The 22876-nt window shown below is 40.2% G+C and overlaps 1 protein-coding gene across 1 annotated transcript in view; it reads right to left on the bottom strand.

Moving 5' to 3' along the window:
* The window catches only part of SDHAF3 (succinate dehydrogenase complex assembly factor 3), a 37564-nt gene extending 17220 nt beyond the window's left edge, over positions 1–20344 (bottom strand). Inside the window, exon 1 of the mRNA XM_037385610.1 lies at positions 20145–20344. Within this exon, the coding sequence (XP_037241507.1) occupies positions 20145–20306 (162 nt within the window). The 5' untranslated portion in view covers positions 20307–20344. The remainder of the gene's footprint in view (positions 1–20144) is intronic.
* Between the last annotated feature and the right edge of the window lie 2532 nt (positions 20345–22876).

Genomic DNA, 22876 nt, shown 5'->3' with positions numbered 1-22876 from the left:
AAACTGACTATATATAAGTTCTAGAAAAATCTCTGCTTGATATCCATTGACGATGCGAATAAATAGGCGGCCTGAAGGTTTCTACCAGTCAGAGGATACTAAAACTATTCAACAGGTTTAGTTTGTGTTTCAAGACTTTTCAGTCTTTAATTATCTCAACTTATATTTTCATTGCTTTAAAATTACTCTGGACTTGTTTAAAGCAATGCAATGCTATATGAACAATAAAAGCTTGAATTATTTTTGAGATGTTTATAGGTATAATGTATTTTTCTTGCTAGTCAAGAAAAATATGGAAAAGAAAGTCTTGTGTACATCTGCCCACAAGCAGGCAGCTACATGAAAATCAGCATGACCGCTTTGCCTCACTCTCCACCCTGCAGTATGGCTTTCAGAGCTACCTGTTTAAGATAAACCCCCAGTTGAGCTACTCTGCTTTTTAATTTAGTCACAGGATTCACTATAGAGTTAGGCCAAGATAGTAAACAGAAAAAAAATCTCGAATAAGTTGCCTGAAGACACCAGTAGAATAATCTTGAATAACATTTACATCACCTACCACACAGCAATGCTTCCCTTGGACCACACTGACAGTAAATTATGGGGTCTTGGTGAGCAGGGGCTTACTCCAGTCTTGGGGGGGGTGTGGGGGGGGTGTGTGTGTGTAGAATATCAGCATGTTTTCCTGTCCCACATAATGTTTCATGTGCCTCTGAATATAAGAAAAACAGTCATGCTTCCTAAATGGCGGGGAGAAATCCTCCATCCAATCCTATCGCATTTGTGAAGCCACCAGTCCAGGGAGAGCTCAGACTAGTCAAACCGAATCTGTTTAGTGATTTAGTTTAGGAAACTCCTCTCACTCACCAGTATCACGAAGATGCAGCAGGTGAGCACAGCACGCAGAGGCAGCAGGTCACAGCTCTGAGTGCTGGCCCTGCACAGGAAGGCATCATTGCGAGGGTTCCTCTACCACCCCAGCACATGCCCCATTTCTACCGCAGAAAAGATGGGTTGACTAGAATAAACAGTTGTTCACACCAAAATCCACCTGTGGGCTGCTTGCTGAACTGTCCCTATGAGCTAGACGCTGCAGACACCTCCACAGGCTGGTTCCAGGGCCATGGTCAGGCATCACTCTGGTGACCTGACCACACCATGCTTCCCAGCTCACCCCACCTCCCTGGATCTCTGACCCGCAGGCATATGCACTAAAGCAAATTCAACAACAAAGTCCACCAGCCATGAAGAGTGCAGGACTAGCCTTTACTATTGACTGCTGCCCTAGAAAACCAGAACAAAACATAACTTACCTTTTCTATGTCAAAACATAACATTTTAACATGAATTTTTGGTTTCTTAAAAGAGGAAAACACTGAAAACACAACTGTATGCCAGTGGGCGCAGGGGGGTGGGGGGTGGAGCAATGGGATCATTCGTATTCTACTGTATTTATTTACGAGAAAAATACAACAGATCTCATGTTCACTGAGCTGCTTGCTGTATCCACTATAGCAGTGATTTTACAAATAACAGCTTTGCAAAACATCTTCCTTCGCAGAACCCAGCTTAGTAATGCTTTATTTCATCAGGTGGGTGGAGAATTTCCCTGGGAAAGTTCTGCCAAAATTGCTGTCAAAATTATGATACCTTTTTGAAACATCTTTAGGATCCTATCTCCCCTCAAAAATGCTGCCTACAAGCAATCTAATCAGAAATGAAAACAAACAAAAAAGTTTCATTACTCAGGAAAAAGGAAACCTTTGGCAAATAACTTGGTAACTTGCCAGTGAAAGATGCATCACTGTACCAAAAGCTTTAATCAACAAATGGGATATGCTAAATATTGTACAAGGGGTCATGAGAACTTCATCTCACACAACAGAACTGAACATCTGAAGGTAAAAAAAAAAAAAAGACAAAGCCAAATAAAACAAATTCAAAGTGCTCATTCACACTGCAATTAAATCCATTACACACTGTTGCATGCTTTCTGCTAGACTACTAAATAAATTGAGTGAAGCACTGTTAGATATCAGTCTAGCTAATGCATTCTAAAACTGTAATGCCATGAAATATTGGAACTAAGTCTTTTGGATACTGTGGAATTGATTTTCAAAAGAAAAATTAGCCTAGCACATTAACCCTTCTTTCAGCCACATATATAATTTATATGGCTGACTTTTGTCTTAGTATAAAATCAGATAAACTAAACTAAAGCACACTGAACATATGGTTGAAATGTAAACACACAGCCAACATCATACCTACATAGTTACATTTATATATAATATTAAACAAATTATGCAAAACCCAACACAGTAGGATTTTCAATTCTTTGGGACATAGCACTCTTGGAATGAAAACAAGTGACTAGCTGTACCGCCAAGGATACCGAGGCATGTCAGTGATCACATACTATCAGAGTACTCAGTTAGCACTTGTACTTCATTTAGTTGTGAATGCAGATTTAAATTACGACCTTCTGACTTCTACAATTATAATTAGTTTTGCTTGAATACCAGAAACTGGGAATTTTCTCAGCTAACATTTGAATATTATACTGTAAGTCAAATCTTTTCTCCACATCCTCTACACCAAACAGCAAAACTCAAGGATTTGTGAGCTGACAAGGCCCTGAGCAACCTCATTTGATGGCCCTGCTCTGAGCAGGGGGCTCCAGAGGTCCCTTCCAGCCAAGGTCTTCCAGGCTACCTCTGCTTTATTACTCTACTCATTAAAAAGGTAAGATTAGACCAAGTTACAGTTTAATAACTATCTCTTAAGTGAAAAATATTTAAAATACAAGTCTGAGGTTACAAATAAGATCTGACACTATATTTCAATCTGACATTATGTTTCAGGGATTACCAGATTTAAGGGTTTTTTTCCAAATGTTCCAGTACTGAATATATTGTACTTTAACAAAGTTCTTTTCTCCCCTCAAGGCAAATGTATAAACACAACTAAACCACCTACAAATTTCACCAAGACAGACAAGTTCACATACTTAAGAGATCAGCAATAGAATATTATCATCACTAAATAATCTGCTGATTCATTCAAACTGTATCAAAACATGAGCTTTTACTGAATGCATGCATAAGCTAGTTTCCATCCTATTCTTTCATAACACAAAGCTTCATTTGCAGCTATTTCTCAGAAGAGAAACACAGATTGTATTTATTACTTTCATCACTCAACTGGTCATTAAAGCTTTATTTCTACAATATGCAAGTAAAAGGAAGAACAAAACCACCTTTCCACTTGAAACACAACACACATTGTGCAACAGCACCCAAAAAATATCTGATCCAAGTTTACAAGCAATACATCTTAAAGATACCAGTTCACCAAATTAGGTTCAACAATAACATAGCATAAATGAGAAATGCCCTAATCCACAAAGTGGCATTACCCAAAGAGAAACAAAATGTATTTTCTGTCTGCTCATCCTTGGGTTATTGTGTAAGATGACAGTAGCTCTAGTTTTTCCAGGGAACTTGGGAGTTCCTCTACACCCATCACTACCCAAGCAAATTTAACCAGGCTTCTCTGGGGTGCTCTTCACATGCAGCACATCCTCTTAGAGGCACTGCACACAATGAACTCCACAATGTCATCGTCTCATCTGCTGTGGCCCATGAGAGTTTAAACTTGGTCCATGACATTTCAGAAGTGGGTCAGTAAAAGGGAATGATGAAAAAGTGCACTTACTTGCCTTATCAATGCAAAGAACAAGTATGAACAACAGCTGATACATGTTCTCAGGAGGACACTGAAAGGGTTAATACCAGTGAACACACTCATTTAATTGAAGCAGAAATTAAATTTTAAAGAAATAGTAGTATTCAAATAACATTTTTCAGATCTAGGACGCAGAGTAACAAAACACATGTCTAGCAATCCCTCCTGGCTAGAAAGACTGCCAGCGTGGGGTTTTTTTTGCTTTCTTTTCCTTCCAGGAATATATTTTCCACCTATTCAGACCAGAACATTCACAACTGCTGCTACACAGACATAGTGCCCAGCTTAACATGCAATTTCATAAAGGTCTAGAGACTCTCCCCTTATCTTACCAGACCAGCAACAGAATAGCACTAGAAAGTTCAGAACTTGTGTTTTAGAATGGCTCAGATCTACACACAGATCCAGAGATGACAACTCTTGATCTGGAGAAAGTTAAATCTAATGATTCGTGAGAATCTGATAATGCAAGGGAGAAAAAATCCAGTAAAAAAAAAAAAAAAAAAAGCATTTGCACTTGACAGCAGAGGAGTCCGAGCTCTGTTTGCAGTAACAACTGAAACCACTGACAGGGAATGCTTTGAGAAGGTACCAGACCTCAACCACCCACCCTGGAAGCTTGGTGCCACAGTTCCTGCCACAGGCTTTTATTAAGGATAACTAGCTTTCTCCCAGGCAACTCCCAGGCCCAGTCGGTGAGCTGGCACAGATCAGGGACTGCTCCCAGCAGGCAGTTTGGAGTTTGGATGTGGCTGGAGGGTAAGAGTTTAACGTGAGCATGGGCTGTTTCACTGCCAGCTGCAAAGCTGCCCCACGCACATCCGATTCAGCAGTACAGACACTGCTTTAGCCTGGCAGTGCTGGGGCCAAACAACCAAACAGATCCCACCCCACTCTGCAAAAGAAGTATTCCCAAATCAAAGGCTTATTTCACACACTGCTTGGTACTGGCTTAGAATCTCCTCTGTGATGTGCAGTTTTTGTATGGGGATAGTTTTTTCCAAAACCTCACCACTCAGCCTGTGAAGACTCCAGGTGGCAGAGTACACCACCACCTGAAAGGGACAAAATGTAGCAATGTTATCAAGCAGAATTAGTACAAAGTTTTGATTCAACGCAAACAGATAAATGCTGAAGTTCTTCAACTGCAAAATTTAGACTCCTTTCTCTCAACCAAACTCTCTGATACATGAATGACTTTACCTTCATACTTCAGTAAAAGAGCTGAAAGGAACTTCACCTTCACCTACAGCAAGTTCTCCACACTTCCTAGTGAGGTAAGCAATAGCAAGATTGGTGATCTCATTAATCCTCACTATTTTCCCCCCTTACTATCATACAGCAATGCCTCAACTTTCTTCCAGTTAAAAAACTCCCACTATTTTCTTTTTTCTATTTCCTTGTCTTTCCTTGTGTATCTAGTTTCCCGTCTCAACCATAAGCAATATTTACGAATAGTTTAAGTAAAAATTACCATCTAAAACCATGCTGTATTGAATACAACAAAAAAAAAGTATTTTATGTCCTTAAGCAAGATACAAATTTATCTTCTATTTGTTAATTTTCAATTCTACTCAGTAAAAACCAAAAAAAATTAGTACTGTACCTAGTATTCTTCATATTCTGTTGTACGTGTTTATTTTATTAACAGAACAAATACCTTCCAATTATCAATGACAATAGGGCAACAACATTTCTCAGTTTGTTCTCCACAGTGTTATGTTGCAAAAAAGTATCCAAGGGCCTTCAAAAAGGCTAGTCACTGCAAAATCAAGCATACATTCAGTAACAAAGTTTGAAAGTTCAATGTATGTCAATTTAGCAGTCAAAATCAAAGGCCAAGAAAACTATAAAGCATTTAGCAGACCCCCTCCAGACTCCTGCCTCTGTTTCAACCACAGTGTTACAAACTGCAGCATGTTGGAATGCTGATTATTTTGTCCGACATACCTTTTACTAAAAGTACAGCAAATCCAAGATGGTTTTCCTTCTTACTAACCTAACAGCTCTTCAGACTAACCTCTCTTTTCCTTCGGGAACTATTCCATAATCCAGGCAGCCAACATCTTGTTACGCTTCATTTCACTCCTTCAAATTTCACTCATTGCCCCTCTACTGGCATCACCACTGAACTGGCCACCTCCCAACCTAAAGGACTTACCAGTGTTATCAACAATAGATAATTCTGCCACCAGGAACTCAAGAAAAAAAGGGAAAATCTTCCAATTTTTTGTGACTGATATTACCGATTAGGTGGCCATGACTCAACCACATCCCTACAGAAGGCAGCACAACATTGCTACTGTTCATTGAGAAGACTGTCTGGCACATCCGCAATTTCAGAAGAACCCACTGAAAGCATCTTATGATTGCAATATGCTTTGCTGCAGGTCAAAACCGCTAAATACTCAATGAAGCAGATGGCATCGAACCCCTGAAATACACCATATTAGTATAGTGTGTATCTATACTTACATGTATTCCAAAGAAAACCTCAATCCTAAAGGGCTGGAAGTAGTTGATGTCTAGAAAATTCAGTTTGTGAAACACCTGTTATCACTGGATAGTTTATACTAGTCAATGGTACAGAAAACGTCCTTGATAGAAACAAGTTTGCTGTAACGTCAGATGGTATCAGAAAAAAATTTTCCTGAAAATTACATTAATAAAACAAAATGCAGATTATAAAATTTCCTAGGAAGAGCTGATGAATATAAAAGCAAGGTCCATATTGCCCTTTAGGAAAACAGGTTAGTGGTAAAGTAATTATTAAACAAATGCTGATAAAAAATCCCCAAATACGTTTTCAAGCTAGACACACACAAAATATCACTCTACGACCATGAGTTTGTTCAACTTTGAAAAGTTAATAGTGACATTCCTCTTTTGATCAATTCTTTAGTTAAATGCTATTTTAGGATGTGAGTTTCAATACACAGCAAACCTCAACTGTTTAATGAACACATCACTCAGTTCAGAAATACCGTTTCCATGTTTCCCCACTTCTTGCAAAACAGCTTAATATCTATTTATCTGGAATCATACAATATACACTCAGGAGAAGAACCTGTAGCTGTCAATGCTAACCTTCCACCTTGATGTTTCCATTTTAATTGGTTTTGCTATTCCCCACTAGACTCAAACATTTTTAAGCATCCCTTTATGTTTTTTCCATTCAGACTAAGTTGAATATAAACAACCACAGAAATTAATCTTTACCACTGGAAAAAACATACAATAACTAAAACATCTTAGTTTTGAAACATCTCAGACACAGAAAGTTACATTTTAGAAAACAAAGCAAAACAAAATGTTTTCATCTTACAATGAAGCCATTTCCAGAAAATTACCAGACAGACTGCAGCAAACTGGCAAGGGCATATCTAAACTGACATACGGTCTGCTCTGATCCTGCCCATTCTCGGGCTGCCTTGTGAGCAAAACCCAAACTATACAGCCCAAACTACAACTTGAAGGAGCCCCTTCCCAGGAAAAATGCAGGAATGCAATGATACTAGCCCAGATGGCTTTTTTCACAGTTAATTCTCCAGGGTCCGTGTGGCATGCCCAGATCTTCACAGGTTTCCCGCCAGCGACAAGCAGTGGTCCACATTATTTTTACATTAGGGGGGCAGGGGGAATGTATATAGTTAACAGACCTTATCTCACCAGGAACATAAAACTAAACCTTTTGAACAACACACACAGGTGGATATGAGTGTGAAAAATCAAGAACTTGTTAGCCATACTGGGAAGCCTTCCATTACTGGCAGACTGGATCCATCCAGATGGAAGGTGTCGGAGCTAGAAAGACAGCATCCATCACCTCAGTCCAAGGTCTGCTGGTCTAACCATATTTACCAATTATCAAAATAGTCTTCTACTGTAGATGTCTACAGAGGCCAAGACAGACCTCACCCACATCCAAAACATCAGCTGTTAAGAAGACAATTGTTTAAAGTTTGGAGATAGCAATATGCCATATTCAGATCCCAGGACATCTAATCGCAGGATGATGTCTTTCCAAAATTTAGCAAAGACAAACAATATTCTTGTCCAGGATCCCCTTGTCTATTTTCACTGCACAGCTTCTAAGTTCTTTCTTGGCAGGTGCACTTACAACTTGGCCAGCTGTTTTTCAATATGCCTAAAGGTTTTATAAGGACTTGTCCTATTGCAAGTCAACAAGACTTGGGCTTCTAAGTCATCCTCCTCATTACACCTTTACAGAAATCCCAATACAGACACCTTTCCACCACCCAAAATGCTTCCATAAGGAAGCCTTCTGAGTCCTAAAAGATTCCTGGGTCATCCTCTATTCAACTAAAATACTGCTCTACACAAAACTTTGAGCAATAAAGGCATCTTACTCTCTGTACTGACATTTTTCCAGCCCTGGGGTTTAATGCATCAGCAGGTAACAAAACTTTAAACAGCTCCTTTGTAAAATATAAATATTTGTTTATAGCATAGGTTGTTCTTATCAAGGAAAACAAAGACAATCCCAGGCAAACTGCCATCAAGGTTTCTAAAAACAAATGTCTACCACAACTGTTTTCCTCTATCTGGTCAATTTTGGGAAATTAGTCTGTTGCTAAGGAGTGGCATCTGCTGGCAGACAAGCACTTCACAAAAATCAGATTCACCAACTAAAAAAACAAAAGACAGGGAAAAAAAGGAAAATCGGAGTTCACATTATTCACAAAGCAACTTTCACTTGCATCTTGACTGATAGGATGATGATGTTTTTCTTAACAATGTAACTCACTTCAGTTATAGTGATGGTACTGAATTGCCCATGAACCAGAATGGCATTGCTAGCGCTGACTAAGAAATTGCTTTTCACTACTCCATCAGCAGTGGGACTAGTGAAAAAAACCCACAGCTATACAAGATCTCATCTCTGTAAACCACTAAGGACATAATATATGGGGTTTTATTTAAAACTCTTCACATCATGGATCTCTTAAATAAATTCTTACAATGACTCACTGTAATGGATGTTAAAAAGCTCACTTCACTGTGAACAATCAGCTGAATGTAAAAATTCAAGAGGCCTAGAAAACAGCTGAATATCACGGTTTGCTGTACACCTTAAAATTAATTCTAAGCACTAAACCAAATTTAAAGTACCGTAAATTAAGTACATCCACAGAACAAGTCATTTCAAGATGCACCAGAATCTCCTTAATTTTTCAGCAAACTGCTTTCACCACAGCCTAAAGCTGACCTACGCTTTCCATGAGGTGCTATTCTTGTAAGCCATGGTTCCTCTAACTGTGGCAGACTATAGCTTTTTGGCCTAAAACATCACAGTGGATGACTAACACATGCCATACTTGTTTTGGAAGGGACAGGGGAAAAAAGTAAGAGATTCAGTTTAAATGTTTTACCCATGTCCAGGAATAAATATGGTTTCATACTGTATTTTCATTTTTAAAGAAAACTTCCTATGCACTATGCAATACCAATGTACTTTGCAACAGCATCTAAAATGTGGCATTATTAACAATTAACAATGAAGTTTTTCCTCTGGTGAAAAAAACATGCATATTGGGCTATTACTGTACGCTTCCGAGAATATAATCACTTTAAAACTCAATAGATCCCATATGAAAAAAATAAAATAAATAAAATACATTTTTTAAAAAGAGAGTTTTCTGTCTATGCAGAGGCTCCATCTCCTCTGGGCATACTCTGCTGGGGGCTACCGTGGCTGATCAGAACTCTGCAATGACTCTTCTCAGCTGCCAAGTTAGTCAGATGAAACCACAGCAGAAAGATACTGTGGTAATTATCTCCCTTCCTGATACCACAGTAGCAAGCTAAGGTGTGCTTTTATGTCATCTGTCATAATATATGACATCTGACATCAGATACGCGGCTAAAGAACCAGCTGGTTATCCAGCTACAATTATCCAATGTTAATTTGAAACAACAATCATCCAATTGCTAGACTTTGAGAAATTATGAGAGGTTGCTGTTGGTGAACAAAAGCCATACCCACAGAAAGACTCAGCCCTGGTGTCCTCATCACCCTGGGGACCTGGTCACAGCAGTTCCAAACTCCCTTCCAGCCCCACAGCATTAGAAGCCTACAGGTGGAAACCAGGGAGCTGCTGTGTATGTCCAAGGTGTAGCCTAGGTACAATCACTGATGGAGGTACTAATGGTATTTCATTGGGCTTACTGGAAAATTTACATTACTGACCTAGATTACAAGATGACAACTCGGAAAGAAAGACTGCAATGGGGAAAAATAAAGGAACACAATACAATACACTATGTCAAACATACACATCTATTAGGAGTACACAAAGAAGAAAGTATTTAAACTGATGAATGTGCCAGAGAAAAGCCTGAAGAGGAATGAATGAAGCGAACCTATCGTGTTGGACTGTTTAATCACAAGACTATGAGAAAAAGACTTTGAAGAACTTCAAGAACCTTCTAATTGCAGGGGACTTTCACCATGCCAGTATCTGTTGAAAAACGTAGTCATACGCTGGCAGTCTATAAAGTTCCTAGAATATGATTAGGATATTATTTAATTTTTTAAGTATCATGGACGTTAGTGCAGGGTGTTTATCTTCGGCTGGTTCTCCATCACGTTTGACTCATCTACAAATTGTGAAATGCAGTTTGAGTAAAAATCATCATAAAATGAGAGATCAGCACTCAAAAAAAAAAAAAAGCGTGAAAGAGGCATATACAAGATCTCTTTGCAGAGTTCAGATACATTTCTGTAACAGACAAAAGCAAAATGGGCTGCAGAAAAGCAAACCAGCACCACTGGGGAAACAGAAGTGCTAGGGCAACACTTTGAAGGGTAATGGAGTGTTGTAGATGCCCTTTTTCCTGCTAGGATACCAAGGAGTAGCCATGTAGCCATGCTAAACACTGCGAACTACTGGGGTGGCTGCTGCTGCATTTCACTACTGGGGTGGCAAACTACCCCAATGCAAATCAAAACCAGAAAGCACATCACGAAAATATTAAGGCTAAACCAGGTGGAAACCACAGTAAAGTTTTTGCATTAAAAAGCCTTCTCAAAAATCTACAGCAGGACGTTAACAAATCTCAATACATGCTGTAATAATTTAAGAAGAACTGAATCCGTGACAATTCTAGTTTGTATTAGAAAACGTACTACTGGTTTCCAGCAGAGGCACAAGCCTGACCAATTTAAGTATTTGGTGCCATCATGTGTACACTTCAAAAACTGCAGTCCTATCAAAGCTACTTCATTTATCAAGTCAAAAATTAGCTATCAGACTACACATGAGGGCATTACAAACTTCAGTCAGAAGGTAAAGAAGTTTCAAACACTGCTAATGTAATATGAATTCTTCCCTCAATACAGACTGCATATACATCAAACAGCATACAAACTCAGCTTCATTACAAAGACCATATGCTTCCACTACACAACTGTAAAAAGCAACAAACTGATTATGAGCTAAATGGTATTTGGTGGTCCACAGAAAATAAATCAGTTTCTCTGGTTCATTCCATGCAGATATCAACACTAACAAACCGATTCAATACCTTCAAGCATGACCTCCAAAGAAGCAATGGTGCTGGGGACCCAAGTTTGAACCCTTCCATCAAGCTTCTAGTTCAGATTAAGAAAAAAAAAAAAAGAAAAGGAAAAAAAAATGTTACATTAACCTAATTATCTGTTCATTTCCTCTAAATTGTGGAATAGAATAGTCCAGGAAAAAGAAAAAAACAGTATAAATAAGGTTAAAACTAGTGTACAAATTTTACACCATTCAGGAATTCCCATGGAGCCAGGGAATATGCATCTATATTTCAAGGATCAGTTGCCGGACAGTTTTGAAAGATGGGTGCAAGATCAATTTAGAAAGTATTCTACAGATTTAGCTAGTTACTGCAGGGAGGGAGGGAAAGTGCATCATGCTCTCTTTCACCTCCTCCTGCTCTGTCTCTCACTAATACCCCTGAAATAACAAAAAAGGAGCGTATCAACATTCAGTAACGCTACTTCTAATATTACTTCTAACTTACTTCTAGTATAATAAACATTTCATTAGAAATACTTCTTTAACATTACTTATGGAAATAACCTTTAAAAACCTATAAATTCTAATATTTTACCAGACACTATGATTAAACACGTTTTCCCAATCATATCCTTCAAAAAATGCAGTTTGAATTCAGCAGCTTTGAGACATAGAAATAAAACCATTTCAGCAGAAATTTTCTGTGCAGTATATTCCCAGGAGTGATCTGTATAAATAGCAGGGCATCGATTAGAAGATGTATGGTTGTAGATAGTCAGCCAAAGCTCTTGGCATGACAGAAGATGGCTAAAGCAACATGAAGCCTAAGAAAGATGCTACTAAATACAAGAATACTGCCAAAATCTGAGGTTCAGCTTCTTGCAAAAAAACCCATATTTGATTAACTGACTTTAATATTAGTGAGTTGTATAAAAAAAGCTTCCATCCCTTAATGGGTCCAAACACATCAGTGTGTCCTAAGTACAGCTCTGTATTCAGATGTGAAACACATATCTGGGACTTTAAAATTCCTGCAATTTGTATAATGCTACTTGTGCAGACACCCCGCATTATGCTGAAAGAAGGAAAAAGAAAGAAGAAAAAAAAAAAAAACAGTTCCAAAGCAATTACTCAGATGTGCTCCAGATCTCATTTTAACTCGCAGAGAATATCAATTTTGTGTCTACACAGGACAGAAAAGCACATCTATACAGTATGTGCAATTACAGCACTCATAATATTACTGCAGTAATTACAAAATATGGTACTTGACAGCACTTGTGGAAAGTTGGCAGTGTTTGTAGTGGAAATGCACTGAAAACACAGTAAAGCCTACCATGCTTACAGAACACTACAAGCTGACAATATTGACACAAGTACCAAACAAATGCTAGAAGGAAGGTGTCAATAAAACACAAACAAGCAGAAATCCTTATAAATTTGCAATTCCAATTCATACTCAGTTTGTCTGTTTGACCCACAACATTGTCTTAAAATACAACAAAGTTCAACAGATTTGTGGATTATTTACATCAATATTATCTGATGGGGGCAAAGCACTCAAAATACACATCTCCTCCTCTTCTTTTTTTTTTTTTTTTTTTTTTTTTTTTAAACTCTAAGACAAATCGAACAGGACTCGCACACATACAACTTAAATGTAAGTTTTTAAGACATCAGTTTTCTTTCTGTAACCTGTACCAAGTTAAACTTTTTGAAATGGCTGTCAAGGAACACTGAAAAAGTGAAATCAAGCTAATTTGCAGCAAATACACTGTTAGATTCAAAGACTACCCAGGGATCTGAACGCATGCTGCCAAAATAACAAACTCCTGATCATTACAGCTCTAACTTAAAAAAATCTAGAGGCCCTGAGAATTATGTGCTATTATGTATATGATTAATACATAATACAGGCTTTTGATTTCCTAAGTTTCAAACACATCCACAAGTACTAAGAGTATGTTAGCTAGCATGGTTATGTATATGCTGGATCTTATATGCCTTGGAGGGAATTTTAAACCACCACTAGATGGAAACCTGAGTTACCTCTTAAATTGACAATTCTGTAAATGCTCAACTGCTGGCTCTGCTTCTACTGTGCCTGACCATTCCTATATTCTTATTTAGAGATCTAATCACACATTGGCTGTCACAAACCCATACTCATTAGGAACGTTTCTATGAGCAGGCATACACAAAACCTCCAGAGTGTCTTCAGATCTGAGAGCACTAACATAAATATGCCCTGCTCGTTTCCCAAGCCAGTGCTACTCAATGCAAGGAATAAACATTACACATATTAGAGATTTACCCCACTTCTACAGCAATTTAAACTTCCCCCCAAAGTTATAACTAATAAAAATTGCTGTACTCTGCCAATAAATTTCAGTTGGGATTTAATTAATGCCACACTTTAAATATCAAAGGTATGTCATATACTTTACAAACACATGCAACAGTCAAATCATCTGAAATTTATAAACCTATTTGCACTCCACATATTTATACAATATTCCACCACTTCAGTGGAATTTACTGTGCAATGTATTATAACTTGAGGTGACTAGCACACACAAGTGACTGACATTTCTGTCTGACGTGACCCCAATGACTCAGATATTATTTCCTTCCCTGTCAGAGCAGTTGTAAATAAAAACTTCAACTAGCAGGCTGGCACGGTAATCAGGACAGCCATCTGACTAGCTACATGCAATCATAGATAGGATAATACAGAAATAATAGGCATAGTAACGTGACAGAAGCACTGAGAGTACTGATGTCACAACTTATGAAATTTTGAATTTGGAAAATACAGTAAAGGTCTAAAACAAAATCTCACATTTGCCTTTAAGTCTTATTCTCCATCAAATCCAGACCACACCACACCATTTTTGATAGAGGAGAAAAAAAATGCAGTCTATTTACATATTAAAAAGTTAAACAAAAGAAATTAATCAAATGCTATTCTATACCAATATGTACACACACACAAAAAAAAAAAAAAAAAAAAAAAGAAGAAACCACTGGCCTTAGCAGTGGGCAGATGAATCTGAAAGTGAATGACTCTGCTCTCCAGATGACAAGTACCAAATGCCCCTTCTCATGAGGGGCATGTATCATGCACAAGCCATCAGGTACCTACCGGGTTCCCCAATTTCCTCTGCAAGAGAAAGCTTTCAGACTGCCTGGATTCTCTGTGGAAGAGGAGCAGACACCAGCTCCTGCTTCTAAACCCAAATTTGAAGGAGCACTGAAAGGATGGAAGTGATGCCATGATATGAAAAAGTTGTTATTACCGTGAAACTATGCTATAGGGATCCATGTGGTCAACCTCTGCTTTAATTTTTTTGCTCAAAGGGACATTTGCACATGAATGCTGGTTCAGGAAACTCACTATATCATGGCTGCACCAAGGCAAAATTGCCATCTTACACAGGTAGCCTTCAAATCTTACAGCAAAACAGGCCACCAGGAACACCAGGTCAGAGGAACAGGCTGATTTGGCATGGCTGGTCATACCCGAATCCCACATGCTCTTCAATTTATCAGCCACAACTCTGCAGCTCTCCGAAAAGTGAGAAATTCTTTCCTGCCTTTTGAGAAATACCAAAGAAAATAGAGGAAATTGTCTCCAATTTAGTTCTTACAAATTAATATCCAGTGAACACCCTAAGTGGAGGCTAAATACATAAGTCTCAGTAGGAATTTACTCTTAATAAGAAACTTTTCATCCAGATAGCCACAAAAATGACTAAAAGCAAATTCCAATGTATCCGGTAATGTTATAATTAAATACTACTCTTAAATCTTATTTCACAACTTCTATTAAAGTCATAAAATGGCAAAAGTCATATTTCACTTCCAAAAAAATTTATTTCTTTGTCAGGCAAAGAAAAGATCACACATATAATGCATTTCACTGAAACTGAGAGCAGAATACAGAAAGTCAGCAGCAGTTTTAGACTTATGCAACCTCTGCATTTGCTGAAAGACAATACAAAGGGCACCCCACACATCCCATTCCCATCCCAGTCTGACTCCAGTACTGGCTACAGCTTCCTCTTCCACCTGTCCAACTTTCTTTGGCTATTTGCTCTTCAAATTCTCTTTTCAACATCTCAATGTATTTTTGAGTGCCAGAAGCTGAAAAATAAATCAAGAAAGTAGTGGAGGGAAGATCACACTGCCCCAAAGAATTAAAAAGCAGAAAGAGATGTATCAGAACAACTATGTCCTAGAAAATATCATGACACCATCCCACGATCATCCCAGCAAACTAAACACTGCAAATGATATGGGCAATTGAAAACTAATTTGATGAATGACAATTATTTGTATCATATCAAATATCATATTGAGTCAAAAATTAGCCATTCTTGAGAGGTTACATGACCAGGTTCTCCAAAGACACAGAGTTCCGCCCTAATTTTACCAATATAACGCTTAGATTTGTTATCAGGAATGAAAAAAAGGTCACCTTTCCTCTGAGTACACAACAGCAGATGCCAGCTCCCAAATCAGTCTCAGATCACTTGAAAGCTTATAAAAAGGCTTTCAGAGTCAAGAGTGGACAAAGCATTTCAAAGGCAATTTATTCAATCTGTTAGATGTGAGAAAATGTCATGTAATTTTGCAGAATGATTCTGCTCAACTCAAGATAGTCCAGACCTTCCCATCTACAGGGTCAAGCTAAGTACGAAATGGTAATTTTCAAAATTAAAAGAATAATTAACTAAAATTATGTAAAACAAATTATTACTGAAATTACTTAGCTGAATAGTCTAAATGATATCATTTCTAACCTGGAATAAAGTAATCAATATCATCGTAGTATTACCTATTCTTAAGTAAGCATTCTCATCAGCTACCGCATGATTTAGAAGACTGTTGAACTAATTCACTTATCATATCTGTCAACATTAATTCAATAGCATTGCAAGGTAATAATCACTATCAATCTAATTATATCAGCCACCTCCTGTAAATGAGTACCAATTATTTTAATTAAAATATTAAATATTTAGAAAATAGAAAGGGATGTATTTTAATAATTTATATACTTAATTTGAATCTATCTGAACAACCATCCTGAACCACAAAGCTTGCTTTCTTTGTATCCCCATTTAATACTTTCCAGCAGGTTTCAAGACACAACCCATCAATCCAACACCAGTGATAGAACAATGTAAATTTTACATTTTTCTTACTTTTATATAAATGTATACACACTTGCAGACTATTTTTATGAGTCTAACTCACTTAAGAAGTCTTCCAAGAATATTCAAAGGATAGTTTCCCTATTTTGTAAATGCAAACAGGTCAGTTTAGGTTTTTTATAAAATGACATCAGCCATCAACATGGTTGGGTTCTAACACTAATCCCCTCAATTCCAGTGCGTGGCAAACAAGGGAATCCCTTCTCATCTTTACAAGAAAACTATATGAATCATTCACATACTATGACAACATCATTTGGGAGCCTTTTTACCTCTTTTTGACACTTATTTCTTTTTAAAATTAATCTTTGAAATCTCCCTTTAATGTTCCACCTGTGCTTTTGTGGATTGTAAGGATATTCAAAATATCCGTACTCCCATCCGAGGGTTAGGCTGAATATTCAGGTCCTGCACTGAGATTTGGGTTCTTCCCAAAAGCCATGGAGCAGAACCTAATATTAAAGAACTACAGCAATATTAGAAGCTACAGTTGTTTGAATGCCCTGTAAAATTAAGATTCATTTAACAGGTTTTTTTAAAGCTTTTAACAGCAAAATCCTGCAGGTTTTTCACCATGTTTCACAAGAAATAAAGGAATTTGCTCAGCTTGTTTTCTTTGACAAACAGTCAATATGCCCAGTCCCCTTGCATCAGCATGATTTAAATACCAAGGGGGGGGGGGGGGGGGGCGGGGGCAGAGGGGATCATCTGGCACAACCATAATGCCATTAACTTACCAGGCCTATCAGCCAAACAATTAGCAAATACAAATTCAATTGGAGGACAAGAAAGTATACCACAAGCAGACGATGAACTAGTGTATTCAAGCACACACAGAAAGTCTGACTACCCAAAAAAGTGTGAAGAGTTTTAATGAAAGTAGTTCCATGTTAAAGTAAATCATCCTTGGAAATTTTCATTCAAGAAGCATATGGGGTGGCTTATTAAGATTATAGTCCATATTGAAGTCCTTAGCCAAAGCCAAGAAACATCAATGTAACCATCACAGCCATAATCTTAACCCTCTGGTGAATATACATTAATATAAACTATTTTAATACAAAATTATGAATACTGTTTTTCTGTAATGTGAGACATCGGGCCACCCTGCACCAGACACCTTGCATGCAACAGAACATACAAGGAAAGAACTTTTCCAGAAGGAAGCTGAGTACTGACAACCCTAAAGAGCAGTATGGTATACACGTACCCTAACGAGCAAGAAAATTGGGAAGAAAAGTGCTTAACGTGCGACATGCCAAAATACTGTTACCAGAGCTGTAACTTTGCATTTTTCCCAAAAAAACCTGCTAAAACAACAAGGAATATAAACCTAATTTTGTGTTAATGTTGTAGTGATCTGTTTGGGGTTGGCTTTATTTTTTTGTTGTTGTTTCGTTTGGGTTTTTTTAATAAAAATAGATATGGAGGCAAGAAATACGGTTACGGCTCATGTATGCGAAGTAGCACATCACAGCTTCACACACCACTGTGTGATTCATATGCCCTTCAAGAACTGGGTGCTGGTGCAGGTATCTGGTGTGTTCTGCACAAACCATTCTAAAGCCTCCAATGTAGTTCTGATTAAGAGTGTCCTGCTGCCCAGGAAAGGGTGCAAAGAGGACTCCAACACGAAGCAGAGCACCCTTCTCTGTTACCTAATGCAAGCTGTCTACAGTCCACCTTCCTCAGTTACCGAGTTCAAGTCTTCAAGGAGCTGGGAACCACAGAGCAAGTCCCTCAGGTCAAAAATGTGAAAGTCTGATTTAAATTCCACCCTTGAAACAGATTATTATTTGGGGGAAAAAAACCCTAAGAATAAAACAAAAATTAAACATGAGAAGAGCGACATTAACTATGTGCTAATATCTCCCAGCATCTTGTAAGAAGGCAAACATATTTGGAAATTTTTTTATATGCACACACTCAAAACAGTTATTAGTTTATTTTCCTTGAACATATCATAGCTAATAGCACTAAATGTCAGGTTTCAAAATTCAACTTCTGTTCCTTGTAGTCTAATTTTTTTCCCATTTTTCCCTATCTCCTTTTAAAACATTTTAAAACGGAGAAACATTTTCACTATTTGTTTACTTCACAGAAATGACTTAAGATATTTCAATGCACACATTTTCTTCCTTGTCTTTAACTATCTTAAGGAAGGTTTTAGCACCTAAAATAGTAATCTGTAACTTGTCTTTTTAGCTCATGTTAAAATTGGAAGCAGTGATGCGGAAACATTTTGGCAACATCAAGTAAACTGCAATTGAGAATTACAATAGCATCAAGCATTTTAGCTGTAGAAACAAACTTTCCCGATTTCAGGGCATATCATTTGGCAAGAGGCAATTAAAATACACTTACTCCTCTCCTCTGAAGAGGATACCAGGCAGTGTTCTCCCTGCTGGTTCCTGATGCCCGGGCACAAGGGTAATGGAGCTGCTTTACCCCCAGGATTTCAAGTACAGCAGGTAGAAGGGATGGGTCAGGTCTCTCCCCATTACCCTACTGCTGTTAAGCCAGGAGGCACCGGACACTCCTATGCTAACCAGCTTCCAGGGCAGAGCAGAACACAAATCCCTTCCACAGGAAGGAAAATAGTTTTGAGTTTCAAAACCACTACCAAACCAGTAGTTCACCGAGCATGAAAACGGATGGGAAGCTTGTCTATAGATCTGCCTCTTGCAGTTGTTTTCATGCTTTAATTGAAGTTCTTCCTCTGCAAAGTGTCTATAACATTCACCTGCCATATGGATTTCTGGGGGTCAATTAACATGCTAGCACCTGCTGAAGTTCAGGCATGGGGGGGGGAAGCAACTCGCATGTCCCTCTCCTGCTGCTGTGACACTTGTTACACTCCAATCTCGGGGGGCAGCCTGCTTCCCTGGGACCCACTGGGTGCGGGGGGAGGGAGTGCTAAGCAGGAGCAGCATTTCCTTAGGAAACACTCTGAAAAAACATCACCCAAAAATGAAACACAAGTTCACAGGGAAGTTATTTACACCTAAGTATTTAGCTAACTATAATTAGACAATTATCTATGTATGTAGTTATAAATATATATATACACATTTATATGATGTATTATTATAAAAAACAGATAATTGTGCACATCTATTTTTATATGTGTATATATTACTAATTATAGAATTGTTGTCATTCTGTTGGATATACTTGTGTGAGCACAGTTATAATCACAGACGAGGCAGGGAAGCAAGAACCACAGAAGACAACCCGCCCGGGGATGCAGACTCCCGAGGAACTCTGTGACTGTCCGAGCCGGCCCGAGGGGCGCGGGGCAGGGGCCGGCGCTCCAAGCACACGAGCCAGCCGCCCACACTCGGTGGCAATCACCAGCGAAGGAGCCAGCGGGCACTTGCTGTCGCCCTTTCTGCGACAACGTATCCTTAAACGACGCTAGGCCGCGACAGGGCACGGCAGGGCCGGCGGGGCAGGGCCCGGCCGCCGAGAGGACGCTCCCCCTCGCCGGGGCGGGCGCCCGGGCCTCGCCTGGGCCTCCCCTGCGCACCGCCGGGCCCCGCGGCTCCCGGCCGGGGGAGGCCGGCAGCGAGGCCCGGGCTCGGCGCCGGCCGCCGGGCCCGCGGTCGGGAGGCGGCCCCCGTCAGACTCCCGAGGGGCGGCGGGCACTTGCCTCCCATTCCCGCAGGAAGCGCTGGGCCTCGGCGGGCCCGGCGGCCTTGTGCTTGCGGAACTCCTCCTTCACGTAGCGGTCCCCCAGCGCCCGCAGGGCGGCCGGCAGCGCCCGGTGCAGCAGCAGGATCCGCCGGTACAGGCGCCGCGCAGCGCCCGGCATGGCGGCGGCCGGCGGAGCCCTGAGGCGGCCGCACCGGGGGCGGGGCGCCGGGCCGGGCCCGGGGGCGCTGCGGTGGGTGCCGGGGAGCCGCGGCTGTGCGCGGTGCGGGGCAGGGCGCCGGGCCGACCCGGCGCCGGGCTCTGTGGAAAGTGCTGGCCCTGGTCGTCTGCGCAGGGTTTCAAACGTTACCAAACACCGATTGCAATAGCGATGGAGGCTGAATAAGCAAGTCGCGTTGTTTCAGAAAGATGTGTGCAGGATGGCAGGGGCCGTGATAAAAATTAAAAACCCTGTTAATTTTCAGCTCTGCTTTTGCCACCAGGAGAGCAAACTGTGCGCTTTATACCCGGGTAGAATTTGGCCCAAATGAATTAGGCCACTAAAACCAAGCTTCACACGCTGACATTTGATTTATCTGCATTTTGAAGCAGGGGTGCGAGAGGGGAGGCGACGCAGCAAGGAGTGTCGCTGCGTCCGTGGGGCTGCTTGGGGTTCGTGCCACCGCCAAGCTCCCGCTTTCTGTTACCGTCCGCCTGCAGCCCGAGCTGCAGCTCTCCAGCTCTCAGTAAAGTTTTTTTCAGCTGTTTAACATCACAGCCAACCCAACCACACGGAAAAATCTTCAAATGTCAACAACGGTCATGGATATTTTGGAAAAAGCAACGAGTCTGAAAATCAGGTGGTGGCAGCATGGCCCGAGTCCTGCCCCCTCTCGGGGGCCTGTTAAGCTCCTTCCAGCCAGTCAAATGATTGACGTTTCAAAACGAAACGGAAACATTTCCATAGGCCCTGGGACCATTCCACTTTCCCAGGTCACTCAGAAATGTCATAAAAATATACTGCTTTATCAAAAGCCCAAGTCATTATATGTGAGCAACAGAGGAAAGAGCAAACTGCACAAAATTTCACTGGCTGCCATTTCTTAATGTTTATTTATTCTCCCAAGCACTTCTGTGGTGGAAAACACAAGTTCCCAGTAACACAAAAGTTACCAAAAAAAAAAAAAAAAATGGTTATAGTTTCACTTTTTCTCATGGAAGCTTTCAGTTCTCTTTGTGCCTGTGATGCTCTCGGGGTGAGCGGAGGGGCCTTGGCCAGGGAGTCCGGATCCTCAAATGGATTGGTCTTGCTATATTTTCTGACTGTATTTTCTGCAGGCATTTCTTTGAGGAAGGATTTCTGGACATAATGTATTTTGTCTGCCCCTATGTCTTTGCATATGTTCAGATTTTTAAAGGATTGAGGTTAAAAATCTGATTTGCTTTAGTAGTTTTATTTACAGTGATGCAATTCCACTAAATCACCTCAGGGTGCATTAATCTACAGAATTTCTTTAAATCTATTTTTATATAATGACCACCGTACTTACCTTGCACATTGACAGCTCTCTCCCTGCTACTGTTGGTTTTTAGGAGTCCTCTTCTTTCAGTGGCCTGCTTAAGCCCTCTGCTGGGCACCTGCTTTGAGGCTCAGACACTAACCAGGATGCATCAGCCAGATGTCTCCTTCCAACATTTTTTACACCTTGTCTTTCTGTCCACAGAGGCAGAAAGTGGTGGTTCCCGCCCAGCAGTAGAGTAGAATTCACGCAGCATCTGTGAACCTCTGGGCTGCTACACCTGCGGCTTTTGAGCCCCCTCTTTGCGCCTTCCCTAGGAGCTGCCATAGGAGTGAGGAATTTCCTAGTAAATTGCCCCTGGAACAGAAGATAGAGCTGTAAGCTCAGCAAGCTGTTTGATAACAGGCTAAGTTGTCAGCCTTTGCCCATTAACAATTTTTATATCCCAAAGTCCTCAAGGGGCTGTACGCTATCAGGGAATGTGGAGAGGCTGTAGAGGCAGCTGAATGCCGGATCATTTGTGCATGGGGGCAAAAGGACTCACCATCAGAACTCAGTAAGATATAATATTATATTAGAAGTACTCTTTCCATATAATGACCTCTCAATCACCAGTAGTCAAAGTATCTATGGCACAGCTTGAGTCCAGACACAATTTTAGCTAATATGCATGAGTACAAGTCCTCCACATCCTTCTTGCAGACATCTGCCCATGCTCCAGGCAGCACTGCTTCTGTGCAGGGCACTGGGGCATCTGTGCTGCCACCCCGGGTGCTCCACAGCCTGGGAGGTGCTGCTTAGCTTGCGCCAAAGAAAGAGGCACCTCAGGAGGATTCATCCCACCTCTTTTGGGCAAGTGGAGGCAATTAATCCCTATATCTTTTCAGCTGTCAATAGAAGGATGTGTTGGGGTATACGTGATTCAGACACCCCATAAAGGATTATTCTGTATCCAGCTGGGGATTTGAGCACTGGCTTAGTGCTAGTTAAGCTAAAATCAGAGTGGATCATCTCCATGCCATACTCCATAGTGCCTTTGGATCGGCGGAGGCAGTATCAGCTCCGCCATAGGGCAGCACAAAGGCAGGCAGAGTGGCTTAGCCAATATACTAAATTTTTATTTACGTGGCTAGGACTGTGTGTGTAGCATCTCAGCCTTTTCCCAGGATACACAAGAAATCTTTGGTATAGATGCAAAGTTCTCTAGTTGCTTAGCCCATCCTTCTGAGCT

Source organism: Falco rusticolus, chromosome 4 (genome assembly GCF_015220075.1).
Source record: "Falco rusticolus isolate bFalRus1 chromosome 4, bFalRus1.pri, whole genome shotgun sequence".
In the NCBI taxonomy this organism is placed as follows: domain Eukaryota; kingdom Metazoa; phylum Chordata; class Aves; order Falconiformes; family Falconidae; genus Falco; species Falco rusticolus.
This window is presented reverse-complemented; position numbering and strand designations above follow the sequence as displayed.